The sequence below is a fragment of the Podarcis cretensis genome (assembly GCF_951804945.1).
Source record: "Podarcis cretensis genome assembly, chromosome: 13".
NCBI classification, from domain to species: Eukaryota; Metazoa; Chordata; class Lepidosauria; order Squamata; family Lacertidae; genus Podarcis; species Podarcis cretensis.
The window spans coordinates 47,538,869-47,558,517 of NC_137182.1; the positions used below are offsets into that span (position 1 = coordinate 47,538,869).

General features: G+C 48.1%; 2 protein-coding genes across 3 annotated transcripts; one reads left to right on the forward strand and one right to left on the reverse strand.

Moving 5' to 3' along the window:
• Window positions 1–288: 288 nt before the first annotated feature.
• On the reverse strand, window positions 289–3,798 carry DAD1 (defender against cell death 1). Its single transcript, XM_079951687.1, has 3 exons — window positions 3,466–3,798; window positions 1,303–1,449; window positions 289–461 (listed from the first exon to the last, which is right to left on the reverse strand). The coding sequence occupies exons 1-2, from the start codon at window positions 3,707–3,709 to the stop codon at window positions 1,319–1,321; spliced, it is 375 nt and encodes a 124-aa protein (XP_079807813.1). The 5' UTR covers window positions 3,710–3,798; the 3' UTR covers window positions 289–461; window positions 1,303–1,318.
• On the forward strand, window positions 3,447–18,325 carry ABHD4 (abhydrolase domain containing 4, N-acyl phospholipase B). 2 transcript variants are annotated; one of them, XM_079951610.1, is made up of 7 exons: window positions 3,447–3,586; window positions 8,839–8,927; window positions 10,641–11,016; window positions 11,974–12,128; window positions 13,323–13,434; window positions 13,576–13,762; window positions 16,244–18,325. In XM_079951610.1, exons 2-7 carry the CDS (start codon window positions 8,888–8,890, stop codon window positions 16,331–16,333), a joined length of 960 nt encoding a protein of 319 aa, XP_079807736.1. In that variant the 5' UTR covers window positions 3,447–3,586; window positions 8,839–8,887; the 3' UTR covers window positions 16,334–18,325. The 2 variants fall into 2 exon arrangements, with proteins under 2 accessions (XP_079807736.1, XP_079807735.1); XM_079951609.1 differs by lacking the exon at window positions 3,447–3,586 and adding an exon at window positions 4,943–5,223.
• The last annotated feature ends 1,324 nt before the right edge of the window (window positions 18,326–19,649 follow it).

Below are 19,649 nucleotides of genomic sequence, written 5' to 3' on the forward strand. Positions count from 1 at the left end.
CACAGTGCAATTGTTTAAATCAGTAGGGCTCAAATGACAGAAACAGAGTCCTGGATTAAGGTAATACTTAGCCTGCTGAGGTTAGTTAACACAGAAGTTTTAGGATAGGCTATTTATTTGTTATTCCCAGGACAGATCACAAGGAGTGATTTCCAAAAGAACAATACTCCAATAGGTTCTCCAAGATGGCCTTCATGAGTTTAAAGACACAGGAGAAGGATATCACCCCAAAGCTCATCAAGGCAGGCCCTCTTCTCCACTTATCACCGAGAGTTAAGATACATGAAATGTAAGAAAAGAGGTTTATTGAAAATCATAGCAAGTGAATGCAATGGCCATATGTTTCAGGGAACATTCCCATCCCTACTGCCACCACGGAACTTATTCAGAGTCTGTGATGTGTGGTGTGATGCCTGTTCAGTGGAATGCTGGGTTTTCAGCAAACAAGACAAATCCAGGACCTACAAGAAGGAAAGAAAAAAGTGAAGAGTTTTTATCGTGGAGGTTGCAAGAAATTGAGGACTTATATTGTATACCAAACACACTGTGTTGCAAATGAAACACACATACAAGTCAAATACTATCAGTCTCAATGTCAAACTGGAATTTTAAATGATTGGTAGCCACTAAACTCAGCCACATGTTAATCTTCTCTTTGGTGAAAAGCCCACCCAATGCTCAGATCCATAATGACTTATCGCCTTTTCAGTCAGTGCACAGGAACAGGGCTTTACAATTAAGAGTATAAAACTAAAGTTATGCCCAAAGTCCACACTTTATTTATTTATTTATTTATTTATTGGTAACACAAATACTGTGTGTACCTTCACAAATATGGACTTCTAACATTGGTTCAGTGTGAAAGGCTATACACTGAGAACACCATCAAGCTGTGACTTCACTGACTCAAGACAAATTCAAGACAATATTCCGGGGGAATCTCTAAGATGTTCACGAGCTGAAAAGATACAGAAGGAGAGGATCTCACCCCAGGCCCCACTAAGGCAGACCCTCTTCTCCACCCGTCATTGAGACTCTCTGACCTTATTTGTATAATGAGGTTCAGCTGTAAGAAGTCATGATAGGAATGAAAACTATACCAAAGTAGTAGAGAATGCTCAGGGCACTTCTAAGCATTTTTTCTAGCCTACACTAGTACACAATTTCTAAGTGCTAAGTCTTGAATCTTACCTGGGAAATCTACCACCTAAATAAGAGATGAATGTAAGGATGGCATCAGCCAATATTTTGACTCCCAAGTCTTCCCTTCTAAAATCATATACCCCAACCAGGTATACATACCTCTGAGTCTTCAGTATCAGCCCACAAAGTTGATGACTACAAGATGCAGGATAGTGCTGGCAAAAAGGAAGTCAGCAAAGGCTCGCTCTGGTGAGATCCCCTGAAATTCTCCTTTGTTCTGTGGGTTGATCTGGATCCTTAAACAAACTTGAGAGGGAGAGAGAAGAAAAACCAAACTGTAATGGATTGCTGGCAGAAAATGCAGCACATCACACTAAACAGCGGATCAAGCTTTAAAGAATGACCATAACCTCATACTTCAATTTAAGAACCACAGAGTGAGTCTATGGATCCTTGCCATCTGTTATCTATTCTGGCAAGAACCTTTGCCCTTTTGAGTTTAGAAAATAAATCTCCCAGACCTGCTTTTATAGTAGGAACGGTCATCACACATCACTCCCCTCCACCCTCGGGGCTCTGATGTTTTCTTGGCAGGCAGGCAGGACCTGTACCTTGTAAAGCACATCAGTGCTCTCCGATGCCCAGGTATTGCATTTTTGGATATCTAAGATGGCAGCTTCCTCCTGCACAATGCCGATGCTTCCATCACCATCAGAAATACATCCAGGGGAGGCAAGTGACGGGTAGTAGCATTCACACCATGTGCCCAGCACCCACTCTACAGCAAGGCCAGGTAGGTGCCTTGGTGGGCATGGGAATGAGCCCTTCTGGGCCCACTGGCAGGTGTGCTGACCCCCAACGTTAGTCCTGGGGCTGAGTCACAACCATGACCATGGGGTAAGAGGCTCCAAATAGGGCGGCTCACTAATCTGGATGAGACGCTTAACAGGAGGGATGGGGACTACCTCTCTTTCAAATCAGAACCAGTGAAGGCGGTTAAGGTCCTGTGTGAGTGTCTGGAGGCAGTTGGAGGATGGATGGCGGCTAACAGATTGATGTTGAATCCTGACAAGACATAAGTACTGTTTTGGGGAGACAGGAGGCGGGCGGGTGTGGAGGACTCCCTGGTCCTGAATGGGGTAACTGTGCCCCTGAAGGACCAGGTGCGTAGCCCGGGAGTCATTTTGGACTCACAGCTGTCCATGGAGGCGCAGGTCAGTTCTGTGTCCAGGGCAGCTGCTTACCAGCTCCATCTGGTACACTGGCTGAGACCCTATCTGCCCACGGACTGCCTTTCCAGAGTGGTGCATGCTGTGGTTATCTCCCGCTTGGACTACTGCAATGCGCTCTATGTGGGGCTACCTTTGAAGGTGACCCGGAAACTGCAACTAATTCAGAATGCGGCAGCCAGACTGGTGACTGGGAGCAGCCGCCGACATCCATATAACACCAGTCTTGAAAGACCTAGATTGGCTCCCAGTACGTTTCCGAGCACAATTCAAAGTGTTGGTGCTGACCTTTAAAGCCCTAAATGGCCTCGGTTCAGTATACCTGAAGGAGCATCTCCACCGCCATCGTTCTGCCTGGACACTGAGGTCCAGCTCTGAGGGCCTTCTGCTGGTTCCCTTGCCGCGAGAAGCCAAGTTACAGGGAAACAGGCAGAGGGCCTTCTCGGTAGTGGCACCCTCCCTGTGGAACGCCCTCCCACCAGATGTCAAAGAGAACAACAACTACCAGACTTTCAGAAGACATCTGAAGGCAGCCCTGTTTAGGGAAGATTTTAATGTTTGATGCATTACTGTATTTTAATATTTTGTTGGAAGCCGCCCAGAGTGGCTGGGGAAACACAGCCGGATGGGCAGGGTATAAATAATAAATTGTTATTATTACTCCTGCAGATGCTGCACGAGTCCCTAAAGTAATTGCTTATATTGGCAGGGGCTGATGGGAGTTGTAGTCCTGCTTGAAGAAAGACCCAGAGGAGAGCATAGGTGGGAGTCACTAGCATGGCCCCCCCTCCCCTCCCACGCACACTCCGCAGTTGCCATGGCAATCGTCATAACCCCGCCCTGTTCCTTGTCTCCATTAGCTGAACAGCGCCGTTGCCACGACGACTCAGAACCTTCGCGCCCCCCCACCATCCCTAAAGGCTAAGTTTCTACGTCACCACATGGAACCCCCGCGACGTTGCCATGTGAACATCCCCCCTCCCTCACGGAAAGACCGTTGGTAGGCTGACCCGGCGACCGTTGCACACGTCCCTTTAAATTTAAAAAGCAACGGCTTCGCGTTCGAAGCTGCCAAGTCAAGGAGCGTCCTCACCGCCCAGGATGAAGCTCCCCACGGCGGAGATGAAGCCCGACAGGAAGGAGTTGAAAGGGAAGGTGCCGACGCCGAGGCAGTAGCCGAACTGCAGCGCTCCCGTGAGCATGACGTAGAGCAGGTAGGCGTCCAGCACCTTCAGGCGGCTCGGCGTTCCGCTGCTATACTCGGCTAGGAAACGCCGCACTACCGAGCCCACCGAGCTCGCTCCGGCCCCGGACGACCCAGAAGCTGCGCCTGACATTGCGACGGAGAGGGTTTCACACAACTTGAATTAAAGAAAAAATAAAAATGAGGTGGCCGGAAGCGGGTAAACGCTTCCCGTGTCAGTGTGGGGCAAGGCGCATGCGCAGAGACGGTATAGTCCCTACTACGCATGCGTGTTGTGCATTTCGGTTGCTGAAAGGGCAATTCTAGAATGGGCTGATTCGTGCGCATGCGTTGCGCATGAGCGGCTGCAAGAGGGCAGCGCAGGCGCACAATCGGATTGGAAACTATCACGGACTTTTTCCTGGTAGGGGCTGTCTATTGCGCATGTGTAGTACACTCATCCTTACAGATAAGCTTCTGGTTCAAGGGAGAAATTAAAATGAAAAAATAAAAAGAGCAAAACTAGCAGCAGTAGTATGCTATTAAGGGTCTATTAATTCGCGCTGCAGGCATCCGATTTAAGGAGATAATTCAATGCGCATGCGTTTGTTCAACTGGCAGTTACGAGAGAGTCATATAGGTTACATGGCATGTCATTGCGCATGCGCAATCGGAACTCCCTGCTTCCAGCCTCACGGTAACGAAAGGAAACAGTCTTGGCTTTGCAAGCTGCAGCTTGAAAGAAAGGCGCTTTGCACACCATTATAGCTTACCATTCTATAGCATGCGGCTTTCCACACCATAATTATACCCTCAAACGCCCCATGCTACTAACAGCAAAGGTTACCCAATACAATTACAAGTGCCCTATGCAGCCATTTCAAAATTACCTTAGAATTCGTGGTGGATGGAAGTAGCAGCCCCTAAAATAAAAGGAGGCAATGCCCCTCTGCTTGTGTTCAGAAACTCTCCTGGCCAACAACCCTGAGGACCATTTTTAATTATGAGCGGGGAAAGAATAGTGGACATTTAATAAATGCAGAATACAATAATTTGACAATGTCGCATCATAAGGGATGAAAGAAAAAAAGTGATTTCAATAAACGAATGCATGCAAGAAAGCATTAGCGTTGACACCGAAAACTAGTCCGCGGGTGCAGGATCGAAGACTGTCCTTTTTCCTCCTAACTGGGACCCACACTACGAACGCTTTCCCCTCCCAACACTTGCAAGTTCTCTTTTCGCTATTGCACAGAAAAAACTCCCCATTATTTCCCCCTTTTTCTAATCCTGCCCCTCCTCCCCGCAGCCATCAATCACCCCCGCTAGACTCCTCCCCTCTTTATGATGCCTCCGCCCACATCAGGGGGGGAAAGAGCCCGCCCTCTTGTTCTCTCTTTCAGTCCAATCTACCCGGCAAGCGGAGGGAGTCCAGGGAGGGCTGCTGCGCTCTCTTTTGGAGAATCCCTCCCGCCCCCCTTATATAACCCAGCAGGAAGCTTATACAACTGGCCTCACCCACACCTCCCCGCCAACCCCAAGCCATTCATAAAATATGAACCACGCCCCCAAGTTCTAGTTCCACCCCTTCCTTACGCACGCCTTTCCTCACCAGCTGTTGTGATGTTTTCCTTCTTGGGAAGTAATGGAGGAAGACCTTGAGCAGTCGTGAGTTCACTGTGGGATATTTCCGGGTCGCGGAGCCAATCAGTCATAGATTAATTTAATTTTGCTGCTTTAATACAGATCCTGGTTCTGGAGGGAAGGGGAGAGGGGTTTAAGGTTTGAAACGGGGTGGTTGTTAATGTAGGCCCTACAGTGTACGGAGTTGTGCATTTCACTCGCTCCTACAGGTGGTTTCGGGTCCGATGTGTTTTGTTGTGTGTGTTGTTGGCTAAGCACTCTTTTGGCTCAGCACTTGGAAGGAGTTAAAGAGACCTGCTGATGGAAGCGTTGCTCTGGATTCTGCTGAGGTGGAAGGTGTTATGATCTGTCACCAAGATACCGTCCTTAGAAAGGGATGAGGCAGGCTGGGTTTGCAAAGAAGCTGGCAGGGGAATAAGGAAGAAAAGGCAGACCAGAATCTGTATAAGGCTTAAGGCTAAACCTGCCTTTCCTCCTAAGGCAAATGGGTGCTCAGGAGAAGCTAGGTGTGGTGGTCAGGCAAAAGACCCTCCCAATGGCAAGGGAGGAAGGATTTAACAGGGGAAGATACTGAGGGAATCAGGCCTGTGAGATGAAATTATAGCCTGCAAGCCAAGGGGAAGTGTGTGAAAAGAAGGAGGGGGATTAATTTCCAGGAGTTCATAAATTAACTTTCCCACCAAATCATAATTAAGCTATGAAACTCGCTTCCACAGGAGGCAGAGATGACCACCAACTTAAACGGCTTTTAAAGAGCATTAGACAAATTTGTGGAGGAGAGGGCTATCAAACGCTACTAACCATAATAGCTTTGCTCTGCTTCCACAGAAATGCTTCTGAATGCCAGTTGCTGTAAAACAAAAGAGGGGAGAGTCCTCTTGCTCTTGGGCCCTGCTTGTGGGTTTCCTACAAGCATCTGCTTGGCCAGCATGAGACCCAGGATGCTGGACTAGATGGGGCATTGGCCTGATCTTACATTCATATGAATTGAAAGGCAGAATATAAATCTACTCCAGGCCCCATGAACTGTTTTCTGCACTAGAGTTTCTAGCTGGCATGTGTGAAGTCCAGACTGCATGTGAGCATGAATACAGTGCCCTCTCTGCTAGTTAAGCATAACATCCCTCATAGAACTAAGTAACGAGGCTTGCAGCATTTTAGGCAGAGTTTCAAGGTCTTGGCAAGAGACAGACTGTTATTCATAATTCCAGAGGCGGTGATGATTAAGATCTAAATGAGAGGTGCTGGAATTCAAAGTTGGTATGAAAACAAATCTCTCTTCCAATCCTAACTAGGTGGGGTGGGGCTATTCAGTGGTGAAGGGAAAAAAATCCTCTGCATGTGTTCAGAGTTTCTTGCATCTTAACGTGGCTTTACATAGTCTGGGGTTAGGCACTGGGTTCTTGAACTGATTTTGAAGGGGAGCAGTTGCCCAGGCAACAAGAGAAGCAAACACCTCTGAACTCCAGACGCTGAAGAAATATCCATTGTGCCCAGATATAATTATTAGCTGTGGTGCTATTGGAAGGAAGCAGACTTGCCTGGTGTTAGGGAAAGGCTTTGGAATGGCTACTAGTTTTACTTGGCCTTGCAATTAAACCCTTCCAGAGTGTGTCTCTGTGTGTAGGTCTGTGCTGTCTCTAATTCAAGGCACCAGGTGGTTGTGAGTTGGAAGTGATTCAGCAGAAAAGGAGAGTGACTAGGCAATTTGTCTAGCTGTCCTTATCATTGCATCATAACAGTAGAGCCTTGTTCTCCCAAGCTTCCCCTCCACCCAGGACCAGGAAAGCAGCCAATGTCTTTTCAATGTAACCATTTTCCATTCCCACAAAGACTCTGCAGGGGGTGTGAGTGGTGCTCTTTGGCGACTGACCCAGTGCTTGTGATGACTCTAAATGTGCTGATGTGTGCTATATGTTAGTTACAGTGTTGTTATCAACTTCCTTGGCTGAAGTTTGGAAAGGAAGAACCCTTACCTCTCCACTGCTTCTTTGCAAACTGAGCTCCCATAACTAGAATTTTGATAGTGGGGTTTATGTGGAAATCCAGGGGGCAGGAGATGAAATGGCAGAAACTTAAATGCGAGTACAGTAGTTTAATCTCTCCCACCCCCCTCTGTCCACTGCAAACTGTTAAGAGAGGGGGGGCAGGCAGGCACTGAAAACTGCCTATCTGATCACATGACTCTGGTTATAGGGGATCCTGTCACACACAGGATCATGGAACGGACTCTGATACCACCATAAGGATAAAGTTCAGCGTTTATACAACATATTGGAAGCTTCATTGCATGTTGGAATAGAGGAAGCTGCCTCATGCTGAGTCAGTCCATCTAGTGCAGTACAGTCATACCTCAGAAGTCAAACACCTTGCAAGTCAAACTTCCGAATGCCACAAACCTGGAAGTGAGTGTTCCGGTTTGCGAACGTTCTGTGGAACCCGAACGTCCGACACCAGTCGAAAGCCATGCCTTGGTTTCCAGATGTTTTGAACAGACTTCCGGAACAGATTCCGTTCGACTTCCGAGGTACGACTATATTGTCTACACTGACCAGCAGCTACTTTCCAGGATTCCAGGCAAGGCTCTCTCCCTGGGATCTTCTGCATGCAAAGCAGATTCTCTACCACTGAGTTAAAGACCTTTCCCCAAAATTTGATGATGGTGTACACATTATTCCTTACAACAGTCCCACAAGCTTGGCTGGTATTATCTAATAGTGTTTTTATTCTAGAGTGTCAGGCTAGGACCATGGGCTGCCGTTCCCTAAGTGAAACAAAAAGATGCAAGTGGCTAGTCTTCAGGCTGTCGTGAAAACTGTGTATGCTTCAAAACTGAAAAGCACTGCGAGGATATTGGCAGGTTTTCAGCGATTTCAAGGATAGGTGTTTCAGTATCCTGCAGAACCTGTATTATCACCCTTGTAGTGAGAAAGGGAGGCTAAGGGAAAAGGTATTGCCTTTGGGCCACTAAGTGAGTTCAGGGCTGATTTTACTTAGGGATTTCCCAGCCCATTATTAAGCGTATTTACTTAGGTATTAACTCACTTTGCCCTTAATGGGACCTAGGTTCATAATGTAGGGTGGCAGCCTTGTGGAATCACAGAATTGTAGAGTTGGAAAGAGACCCCAAGGGTCATCTAGTCCGACCCCCTGCAATGCAGGAATCTCAACTAAAGCATCCAGGACAGCAGGCTATCTAACCTTTGCTTTGAAACTTCCATGTGGCAGCCCTTTCTGTTCATGTTCAATATTTGTGTGTGGAGTTATTTGCATTGCATCAGCTCTCGCTTTCGGGAAGTGAAAGCTTTGCATTTTGCTGAGAAAAACAAGGTGGCCCATCAGGAGTGACGCCTAGAAACATGGTAGCATTTCCTCTGGGTGCTTTTTGGGAAAATTTGAACAAATCCCTTCTCTTTGTGCAATAGAGACCCTAGTTATTCAAGGGCTTTTTCCTGCTCTTATCAAGTCACATTCTCCTCCAAAGATCACAGAGTTGCAAAAGCTTGCTATGGGAAGCAGCTGTTTATCACTGACCCCCTTCGACGTCTTCCTTTTCCTTTCTTCTCCCAACCCCATTGCTCTCCCTTTCTGCCTGCCTCTGCCCACCCATGTCTCAACAAAACTATATCCCTTCCACAGGACCCAAGGCTGGCTAGGGGGCTGGCTGCCTGCCTGGCGTCCCACCTCCATGTCCCACCTCAAGAACGTGGAAGCTCGGATCCTGCAGTGTAAGTAAAGGAGGGCTTGAGGAGCATCCTCTTTCTCCTTTGTCCAAAATAGAGACGCTAACCGATATCCTATAAGATCTGTCCAAAGACCCATTTGGTCGAGCATCCTGTTCTCACAGCAGCCAACCAGAGTCCTATGGGAAGCCCCGCAAGCAGAACCTGAGCACAACAGCACACTCCCCTCTGACAGTGTAGGGAGAACAGAGTCATCAGGGTTGATAGCCATTGATAACCTTGCCTGCTAGGAATTTTGTCTGATCCTCTTTTGAAGCTGTCCTAAGTTGGCAGCCATCGCCACCTCTGGTTGGCAACGATTTCCATGGTTTAATGATGTGCTGTAAGAAGTGCTTCCTTTTGTTTGTCCACAGTCCTCCAACATTCAGCTTCATTGAATGGCCTCAAATTTAAGCCAAGACAGAGAGAGAGAGAAACCTTCCAGAGAAGTTGCCAGGAAAAAATTGCCATGGCTCCATAATAATCTTAGTTGGCAAATAACAATTAGCGGGTGAAGTTTCTGTGGTTTAATTAAGATCCACCAAGAAGTGGAAGGGTTTTGTTTCTTACCTTGAGCATCAGTTTTAGGGTGTCTACACCTGGCACCCCAAGGCTCACTGTGGTTGCCTGCCCAGGGCTTCCCTGGTATTTGTTTTCCCCTGGCCCAGCACTCTTGAGCAAAGCCAGGTGGTTGGGCCTAAGGTGCCATTTTTATTTCCCACAATGCTCCTCGTGTACTTGCTCATGAGTTGTATTAGCAGTTGCATAATAGAACAAACATATAAAACAGTTCTGAGCCAATTTTAAAAGCGGGTGAAAACACTTCCAAGCAAAAACAACTCAGTATAGATTTACCAGAGTAAAAGAGTTGGGTCTCTTAACAATTGCCTAACTGTCAGATAAAGAGGTGTGACTTAAGCATACATTGGAAGCTGTGTAATGAAGATCCCAGATGCACCTCTGTGGGGCAGGAGTTCCTCAGCTTATGGGTTACTGCAGAGAGAGCCATTCCCCACACTTCTGAGCGTGGCTGTCAAGAGAACCCTCTCTGTCAACGTACAGCGTATAATACCTGGTAGTATTGTGATCCTGAATATGAAGATTTCCCCCCTAGATCTTACTGTTCGTAATGAGCCACCGCCTACTTAAAGAAATCTTGATTGCTTAATCAGGTGAGTTTTAATGGATCAATCAGTTTATACATGCATGCATTTGCACAGCACACAGACAAATGCTTTTTGGAGGAAGAAAAGCTTTCTTTTGTCTAAGCTTCTTGGGTAGAAGAAGAATTTAACGGAGTGGGGTGAGAGAAAGAGGAATGCCTCTTCTAAAACGGATCTCTGCTGTGTGATTGTGATCTGAACTGGTATTTGAAAATTGCCATGGGCACCTTGCTAATCGGTCAGAAGCCTAACTGATGAGTTGACTAAATCTTTAAGGTAGATCTTTTAGATAGACGAGATTTGTAAGGAGGGACCTGAAGACAACAGCCATCTTTCTGGATGATTGGCCATGCTGGGTGGGACTGATGATAGTTGGAACCCACAGTTTCCCCTATATCCGGGGTACATCTTTCCTCCCATCAAATCCCTTTCTGCAGCCATTAGTGCTAGTGTGCCTCGCAACATCTGACAGAACCTGGGCCCCATGATATGTACTGGGTTTTTGGGATCCTGGGTAATAGATGCTCACCTTCCCCTTTCTCTCTCCCATCTTCAGGCCTCCAGAACCGATTTGTGGCCCGATACGTCTCCCTCCCAAACCATGCCAAGATCTGGACCGTATCACTGTCTCCGGAACGGGGCAAGGGGCGCACCCCCCTGGTGATGGTGCATGGCTTTGGTGGGGGCATCGGACTCTGGATCCTCAACCTAGACTCGCTGAGCCAACGTCGCCCTCTCCACGCCTTCGACCTCCTGGGGTTCGGCCGCAGTTCCCGGCCCCCCTTTCCCCGGGATGCCCAGGGGGCCGAAGAGGAGTTTGTGAACTCCATTGAGGCCTGGCGTCGGGAGATGGGCATCCCCAGCATGATCTTGCTCGGCCATAGTCTTGGTGGCTTCCTGGCAGCCTCCTACAGCTTGCAGTATCCAGAGAGGTACGTTTTGCGGCTTTAGGCAGGGATGATGGGAACTGGACAGGTAGGTCTTACAGAAGTTCCAGAAAGATCCTAAGGCTAGGACAGCAGAGAGTCTGTAGTATTGTCATAATTTCTAGTGGAATAGACCTGCCAGTAATGTCTGTCTTTCTGCCCTTCCCATCTAAGTCAAGCATATAGATGTTATTAAGAAGCTGGCCTCCCTGGAGGTACTTAATTGGGTACCTAAGTAGGCTCTTAGGATAAACATTGGCTGGTATAGCCTTTGCTGGTTTGTACCACTTGAGAATTTAGGTGTGGGAAATCAGATACTCAACTAAGTATCATAAATGAATGATCCTCGTATATAGTAAGCTAGCATATCAGAGAGAAGATCTTCCTAGCATGCTACTTTTCCAACATGCAGAGTTTTTAGGGTGGGGAATTATTATTTTCTTTAGCAGTCATCTGGATTTGTGACCAGTGTTAGAAACTGAGATATGAAAACTAGGAGCTAAATGACGCCATAAACCTGGGTTATGGGCACAACAATGGAATGTCCAGGTGCTCTTTAAAATAAGAATACAAAGCTGAAAACGAATGAACTGCAGCTAAAAATTTATGCTCATTTTTGGCATGGTCTATTCCTTCTCCTGCCCAGTCCTCTAATAATCTTAAGAGGGTCTCTTCTCCAGTCTTCAGAGAGTAGCTGAAAGTGGGGAAGCAGAAAAAGGTCCTCCTTTCATTTCTCACTGCAGTTTTAGTCTGAAATCTTAGGCACAGTACAGCACCCAGAGCCCAGAAACTGCTTGTGCTAATGGAATTCCCAGGTGCAAAATGTGCCTAGATTAAACAATGGGGATTTTGAACACTGTTTGTGACTGGCCTCTGTGCACATGTACCCTGAAGTAAATCCCACTGACTTCAGTGGTGTAGGATTGCAGCCTTAGGCGGTTTTTCATGCCTTTCCTGACCCAGGGTGAAACATCTGATCCTTGTGGACCCCTGGGGCTTCCCCATGCGTCCGTCTGACCCGGCTCAGATCCGCGCCCCTCCAACCTGGGTCAAGGCTGTGGCGACGGTGCTGGGACGGTCCAACCCTCTGGCTGTGCTTCGAGCTGCTGGGCCCTGGGGTGAGTGAAATTGGCAAGAAGATTAAATGGAGAGTGCTGGGAGAATAAGCAGCGGGATGTGCCGGAATTGTCACTTGTTCGTAGTAGAAGTGGTCGAGCTTCTTATCCCTGTTGTTGAAAGTTGCTGCGGCAAGTGGTACATGCAACAGAAATGTTATATGTGAAATACTTCTGTCAAGGGTGAAAGCCAGCCATACCCACTTTCATGATACTCCATTGCATTCCATTCTCCCTGGTTTTCTGGATCCCCACCCCCACCCCAACTAGTTAGCATTCTATTGCCACCGTACATTCTCAGTCCTCATTGGGCTATTTTACTCTGCCTTTGATTATTTCTATTTTTCCTTAAAACATTTTTTTATACTTCTGTAAATCTTTGGGTTTCCCCAAGCCTGTTGCTAGCATGCATTTTGGCTACTTAAGGATCTATGCTCAAAGAATTCTGTTTTCTGGTATTTAAAAAAAGTGAATTCCCTTCCTGGAATACTTCATGCATCTGATGAAGTGGATTATCCATCACAAAAGCTTAAGCCATAGCACATTTATTGATCTTTAAGATGCCACAAGACTCTCTTGTTCTGAGCTGTTTCTACCTCTCTTCCTGAATATTCCCAAATTGGGTGACCCTAATATCTAATATTTAAACAAGTGGGAGAAAAGCTCTTTTCACTTTCCATGCAAACCTTCCTTTACTTATTTCCCCCCCCCTCCTCCCCCCCTTGCTTTTTAAAGCAAACAATCCCAGAAGACCAGTCCCATAGATATTGGGGGGGGGGCATAATCCCAAGTGCATATGGGTAGGTTGAGATTGCATGGATGACCAAAACATTTGCCCTAGGACTTGAATCCAGGACACCTAAACCCATATCTCACACGCTTGTGGGGTGACCTCAAATGAAGCATCACCCACCTCCCTTAGCACTTCCATCTGTAAAATGGGCAGAGCTGTGTTTGGAGATAAACGCAGAGAGGAAGTGGTTCTCACAGGAAGTCACTTGGGATGGCAGGTCTTTTGGAGATGTAAACAATGACATTTTGAGATCTGCAGTCCTGCCTGTGGACCCTTGGCAAAGAGGAAGGCTGCTACCCAACTTGAAAAGAGAAATTCATTCATCGCTATGTTTTTATTTTTTATTGGAAGCTCAGGGAAAAGTTTGATGAGAACCTACTGACTTCATCCACCCTTTCCTCCAGGGCCTGGGCTAGTGCAGCGCTTCCGTCCAGACTTCAAGCAGAAGTTTGCTGATTTCTTTGATGATGATACCATCTCAGAGTACATCTACCACTGCAATGCCCAGACACCCAGGTGAGAACCTCCACTGTTTCACATCCTCTGTCAGAGGCAGAATGCCTCAGAATACCAGCTGCTGTGGGGAATATGCTCCGGTCCATGTTCCTGTCTCCATTAACTCTACTGCGTTTCCATCCATGCGCTCCCCCATTGCAGTGGCGAGGCCGGGTTCAAGGCCATGTCGGAGGCGTTTGGTTGGGCCCGGCGGCCCATGTTGGAACGCATCCACCTGGTGCGTCGCGACTTGCCGATCACTCTCATCTACGGTGCCAATTCCTGGATTGATACCAGCACCGGGGAGAAGGTCAAGATCCTGCGGCCGGGGAGCTACGTCTGCGACATGGTAGGAACTTTGGCACATAGAGATGGGGAGCAGAGCATGATCGTAGTTGTCGTTGCATTGGATGTTCCAGTGTGGGAATGGGTGCCTAAGTGGAGAATCCTCTAGCCTAAAATCCTCAGCATTTATGCAATTCAGATTTCCCCATCCCCATGACTTAGGGGGAAAACGTGGCCAAATTCTAGTGACAGTCAGGAGCTAAAGAGGTCTGAGCATAGACTTAGAATTCCAGTTTTCAACATATGTGCATAGGAGAATGAATCAGTGGTATCCTGGCTCTGGGCCTCCTGCCCACCCACAATTAGGCACTGGAATCCTTCTTCATAGTGATTTCTCCCCATTCAATGACATAATGATGTTTTAACTTCTTCAGCTGCCCTGAAGACCTTGCGGTCAAAAAGTCAGCTAGAAGCACTTCTGATGTGTAACTCCAAAATGGTTTTGCTCGAGGCATCTCAGTAGAGCACTTTGGTGTGTCAGGGTTGGTTGGGGGGTGCGGGGAAGCTGTCCTGTTTCATATCAGTCAGATATGCAGGGCCCTAAGCTCGACTCATGCACAGTGAGGCAGTCCATGAGTGGACCAATAGCAGCATCATAAGGGAAGACCAACGTCACACACAGCAGAGAAGGCCAAAGGCAGTCAGGATTCAGAAGTGCAGAGGTATTCACAGGGGTCAGTAGCACAAGAGTAGGAATCGGAACAGGAAGCCAGTTACACACAGCTAAGGAGCTGTGGTGTTAAGCAATAAACCCTCTGGGTTTGAGTGCTCATGTAGCCTGAAGGCTCTGACTCAGGTGCAAATGGTTAGCCCAGACTTCAAGCTTTATTGCTCTCAAAGAGACACTTTGTTCTTGAAGGCCCCTTATTCACGGGGAGGTTGGTTCTTTTGGATCTTTTTTTAAATTTCATATTCTTTATTGAAAAGAAGAAGTACAGTGGTGCCTCGCAGGACGAAATTAATCCGTTCCGCGAGTCTCTTCGTCTAGCGGTCTTTTCGTCTTGCGAAGCAAGCCCATTGACGGATTAGCGCTATTAGCGGTTTAGCAGCTTAGCGGATCAGCTGATAAGCGGCTTAGCAGCTTAGAGAAAGGGGGGGAAACCCGCAGGAACTCGCAAGACATTTTCGTCTTGCAAAGCAAGCCCATAGGGAAATTCGTTTTGCGAAGCGCCTCCAAAACGGAAAACCCTTTCGTCTAGCGGGTTTTCCGACTTGCAAGGCATTCGTCTTGCGGGGCACCACTGTACATACAGTCATACCTTGGTTCTTGAACGCCTTGGTATTCATATGTTTTGGCTCCTGAATGCCCAAAACCTGGAACTTAGTTTTCCGGTTTTCAAACGTTTTTCAGAAGCCGAATGTCTGATGCAGCTTCTTTTTGAGTGCAGGAAGCTCTTGCAGCCAATTGGAAGCTGCACCTTGGTTTTTGAATGTTTCGGAAGTTGAACAGACTACGTTCAAGAACCAAAGTACGACTGTAATTATAAGTGCACAGTGTAAGATAATACACAAAGAAGAAAAAGAAAAAGCACCCATGTAGAAAACAAAAAACAGAACCAAAAAATAAAAATAAGAAAGTTTATTATTGTAGTTAAAAAGGTAAAGGTACCCCTGCCCGTACGGGCCAGTCTTGACAGACTCTGGGGTTGTGCGCCCATCTCACTTAAGAGGCCAGGGGCCAGCGCTGTCCGGAGACACTTCCGGGTCACGTGGCCAGCGTGACATCGCTGCTCTGGCGAGCCAGAGCCGCACACGGAAACGCCGTTTACCTTCCCGCTGGTAAGCGGTCCCTATTTATCTACTTGCACCCGGAGGTGCTTTCGAACTGCTAGGTTGGCAGGCGCTGGGACCGAGCAGCGGGAGCGCACCCCGCCGCAGGGATTCGAACCGCCGACCTTTCGATCGGCAAGCCCTAGGCGCTGAGGCTTTAACCCACAGCGCCACCTGCGTCCCATTATTGTAGTTAACCACCCCTTAACCTAAGACAGTACAGTGGTGCCTCGCAAGACGAAAAGAATCCGTTCCGCGAGTCTCTTCGCCTAGCGGTTTTTTTGTCTTGCGAAGCAAGCCCATTGGCGGATTAGCGCTATTAGCGGTTTAGCGGCTTTTAGCGGCTTAACAGCTTAGCGGATAAGCGGCTTAGCGGCTTAGAAAAAGGGGGGAAAGCGGAAAAACCCCGCAGGAACTCGCAAGACATTTTCATCTTGCGAAGCAAGCCCATAGGAAATTTGTTTTGCGAAGCATCTCCAAGACGGAAAACCCTTTCGTCTAGCGGGTTTTTCGTCTTGCGAGGCATTCGTCTTGCGGGACACCACTGTATTTATAAAAAATGAATTCCAAATATTGTTAGATTTGTCCATGGCGAGTCTGCGTCTGTACGCAACTTGTACCTCTGGACTTTGAGGGGCACGCTTTGTTGACGGGTGGCTGCCTGAGGCTGGGGCGTATTTATGTCTCCCCTTCTGATTCTCCCCCTTGCCCTCAGGCTATTCCGGGTGCCTCCCACCACGTCTATGCCGACCAACCCCATGCCTTCAACGCTGCTGTGGCAGAGATCTGCGACTCTGTTGACTGACCGCCCGTGACCCAGAAGAGCTGGTGCGACGCACACAAGACACACAATGCACACGCAAGACATCGCTCGTGCGCCCCGAGAAGCGGGGACGCCAGCTCCTCAAGATGGCCGCAAGCTGGTCTTGGAGGATACCTTCCCCCCTTCCCAGATTTGTCCCTGAATCTTCATTCTAACTTAAAGGTTGCAGGCCGCCTGCTTTGGGTTAATCAAAGCTCCAATCATTTTATTTTCCCCTAATTTCATGTGCCTCCTGGTGTGCTTTATCCTGCCTCCCTCCTCCAAGACATTCCTCTTTCTGTGCTGCAACAGGACTGTCCTCCTCTGCTACCTCACCCACCTTTCCGACCCCCTTGGCTTTTGGTTCTTCCCATCCATTTTGTTTTTGCAACGCCATCCACAATATTTGCATGCTGGAAAGCTTTTACTTTCTTTTTAAAAAATATTTTCTGTTGCAACCACTGATGTCACACTGGGGTAACATTCGCTTATACCTGCACTCTCTCTCAGGCCGGTGGTTAAATGTGGAGACTGTTTTTCTCCCTGCCAGAGATGGTATTGCTGATCTGGTCAGTCAAGGCTACTTGGTTTATAAAGCTGGAGGGAATACGGTTATATTTCCCTTTGGCAGATGCCACTTTTAACCTCACCTAAATCAAGAAGACAGCCAGGTTTGGAGGGGAATTGGGATATGTGTTCCCATTGCCCCTTTCTCTTTAAGGGGGCGCCGTTCTGTACCGATATCCACTTGAATGGTCATTGGCTATGGGAGAGGGCTGTGGCCATGTCTGCTCACCAATAGGAGAGCACGATCAGGGTGTGCACATCAGGGGAGTCTGGGCCCGTCGTGGGCAGCCATGTGATGCTCCTGGCATGTTGCAAAGACAGCAACTCGAGGCAGTCCTAAATCAGGACAGTATACTGAGTTTGGGAAGTGGGGATAGGGCTAAGACCTCCAGCCACATCAGATGGGATCTAGAAAGAAGGGGGGCCAGTTGTGGCTTGAGCATGATCTGCCAGCCCCACTGCATCCTCCCTGATGCTGGGGGAGAATCAGATCACTAGAACAAGGAAACGATAGGTTGTCCTTCTAAAGGAAGACCTTTTTAGCACTTTTGTGGCAGGGAGGGGAGGCTGAAAACAGCCCAGCATCTTCCATCAGACCCAGAGCAGGCCTGTATTTTAAGCTGTTCATATCCCTTGGCCACAACCATTTCTGCAATCTCATGATATTCACAAACTCTGTTTTTGCCGTTTGTGAATTGGCCTTTTATTTTTTTGCAGGGGCGGAGAAATTTCATATTCTAAGAAAGCTTGAGTATCCTGACATAACCTCAGAAGTGTTTGGTTTATGTACCGTTGTCCAACTCCGGACGGCAGCAGCAGTCCAAAATTGCCTAGAGAGGGAGAGAGAGAGAGCGCAAGCAGCGTTGGCTTTCTCAGCGCAAGGGTTTTGGGAATCGCTCCTGCTGTGCTCTCTCACTTGCCCCACCTAGTGGTGGAAAACAGGCAACGAAGGCACCTAGTGGCGCACGTTGTGTGACCATTTACCCCATGCGATGGGTTCCTGCCTTCAAAAAATGCTTTCTCTCAGACACTTACATGTCCACAATCCCTACTAACTGTCATCTGGGTGGGAGGGCAGGAAAGAACCCCATGTTGCCTGCTTTCCTCTTACTTTTCTATTTTTGCTGAGATGCTAGCTGTCTCAAACTCGCCCCCGAACTCCCCTGCTGCATGAGGCAATGGCTGAGGTGGGGGAGATGCACTTACTGAAAGGGCAAAAATAAAAGAATCTATCCCATCTCCTTAGACCCATTGGGAGCTGTGGCCTTCTAGTAGCGCATGCGTGTGTAACCTGCTCGGTGGTGCCATGTTAATGTTATCTGTGGGAGGTTGTTCCTAATCGCCTGCCGGTGCTTTGTATAGAATTCACCTCGGTTTGTACTAAATTTTGTATGTTTAGTAAAGTAAAACAAAAGTGTTGTTTTGAAAGAGGCCGTGTCATTTCTCTGCATTTCGCGTTTCCTTGCGCCCCTTTTCTCTGCCGTTCCTTCATGCCCCATGTTTTTCTCTGAGGCAGGAAGAAGAGTTTGGATTTGATATCCTGCCTTTCACTCCCCTTAAGGAGTCTCAAAGCGGCTAACATTTTCCTTTCCCTTCCTCCAACACAACAAACACTCTGTGAGGTGAGTGGGGCTAAGAGACTTCAAAGAAGTGTGACTAGCCCAAGGTCACCCAGCAGCAGCATGTGGAGGAGCGGGGACGTGAACCCGGTTCACCAGATTACAAGACTACCGCTCTTAACCACTACACCACACTGGGTCTCTGGAAATGAGCCATTTCCCTCATGGACTGCATGCCTGTGGTGGGCGGGGCTTTAGGCAAAAGGGGGAGGGGCAAAGGATGCGACACTTAGGATTGTGGAGCAGGCTTGCATCCCAGCCTTGCAAAATTTGGAGGTTTATGGAAGTACATCCTGAAATGGACCGCTCAGTCAGTAGAGCGTGAGATTCTTAATCTCGGGGTTGTGGGTTCGAGCCCCATATCGGGTGGAGGATTCCTGCATTGCAGGGGGTTTGTCCCTTCCAATTTTATGATTGTATGATCCAGACACATTTTTCTACGCAGGCAGGCCAGAGGCATTATTGAAGTCAAGAACACACTTCAGCCAAGAAGAAGCATTTGAAGCTGAAAAGCAGGGCTGGTGAGAGGGGGTGTCCTGGGCACAGAGTCCTGAGAGTTTGATAGAAGGAGCAGGTTCATAGCTTGGGGATCCTCCTGGATCCTTGGCTGTTGCTCGAGGCTCAGGTGGCCCTGTGTGCCTTTTATCAGCTTCAGCTGGTGGCCCAGCTATGCCCCTATCTGGACAAGAATAGCCTAACTACTGTTGCCTGCACTGGTAACTTCAAGGTTCAATGTGTTATACATAAGGTTGCTCTGAAGACGGTTCGGAAACTTCAGCTAGTGCAGTATTCAGTGGCCAGGTTGCTCACCAGAGCAAGGCGGTTTGAGCATATTACACTGATCCTGGTCCAACTGCACTGGAGACCAGTCAGTTTCGGGGCCCAATTCAAAGTGCTGGTTTTCACCTATAAAGCCTTAAATGGCTCAGGACCGCAATACCTCAAGGACCTTTTCCCATATGAACCTACCTGGACCCTGAGATCATCTTCCAAGGCCCTCATTCGTGTGCCTCCTCCTCGAGAGGTCCGGAGGGTGGCAACATGAGAACAGGGCCTTCTCTGCAGTGGCTCCCCCTCTGTGGAATGCTCTCCTGGCACCTTTATTATACAGCTTTAGGCGTCACGCCAAAACG

What these genes read in the sequence shown, in the direction of transcription:
- ABHD4 (XM_079951609.1), top strand. Translation starts at nt 5,201, where the DNA reads ATGGAGGAAGACCTTGAGCAGTC. An exon ending in AGCTTGCAGTATCCAGAGAG is followed by an intron (nt 11,017 to 11,973) that starts GTACGTTTTGCG and finishes TTCCTGACCCAG; the next exon opens with GGTGAAACATCTGATCCTTG. An exon ending in TCGAGCTGCTGGGCCCTGGG is followed by an intron (nt 12,129 to 13,322) that starts GTGAGTGAAATT and finishes CCTTTCCTCCAG; the next exon opens with GGCCTGGGCTAGTGCAGCGC.
- DAD1 (XM_079951687.1), bottom strand. Translation starts at nt 3,709, where the DNA reads ATGTCAGGCGCAGCTTCTGGGTCGTCCGGGGCCGGAGCGAGCTCGGTG. An exon ending in GGGGAGCTTCATCCTGGGCG is followed by an intron (nt 1,450 to 3,465) that starts GTGAGGACGCTC and finishes CTCCCTCTCAAG; the next exon opens with TTTGTTTAAGGATCCAGATC.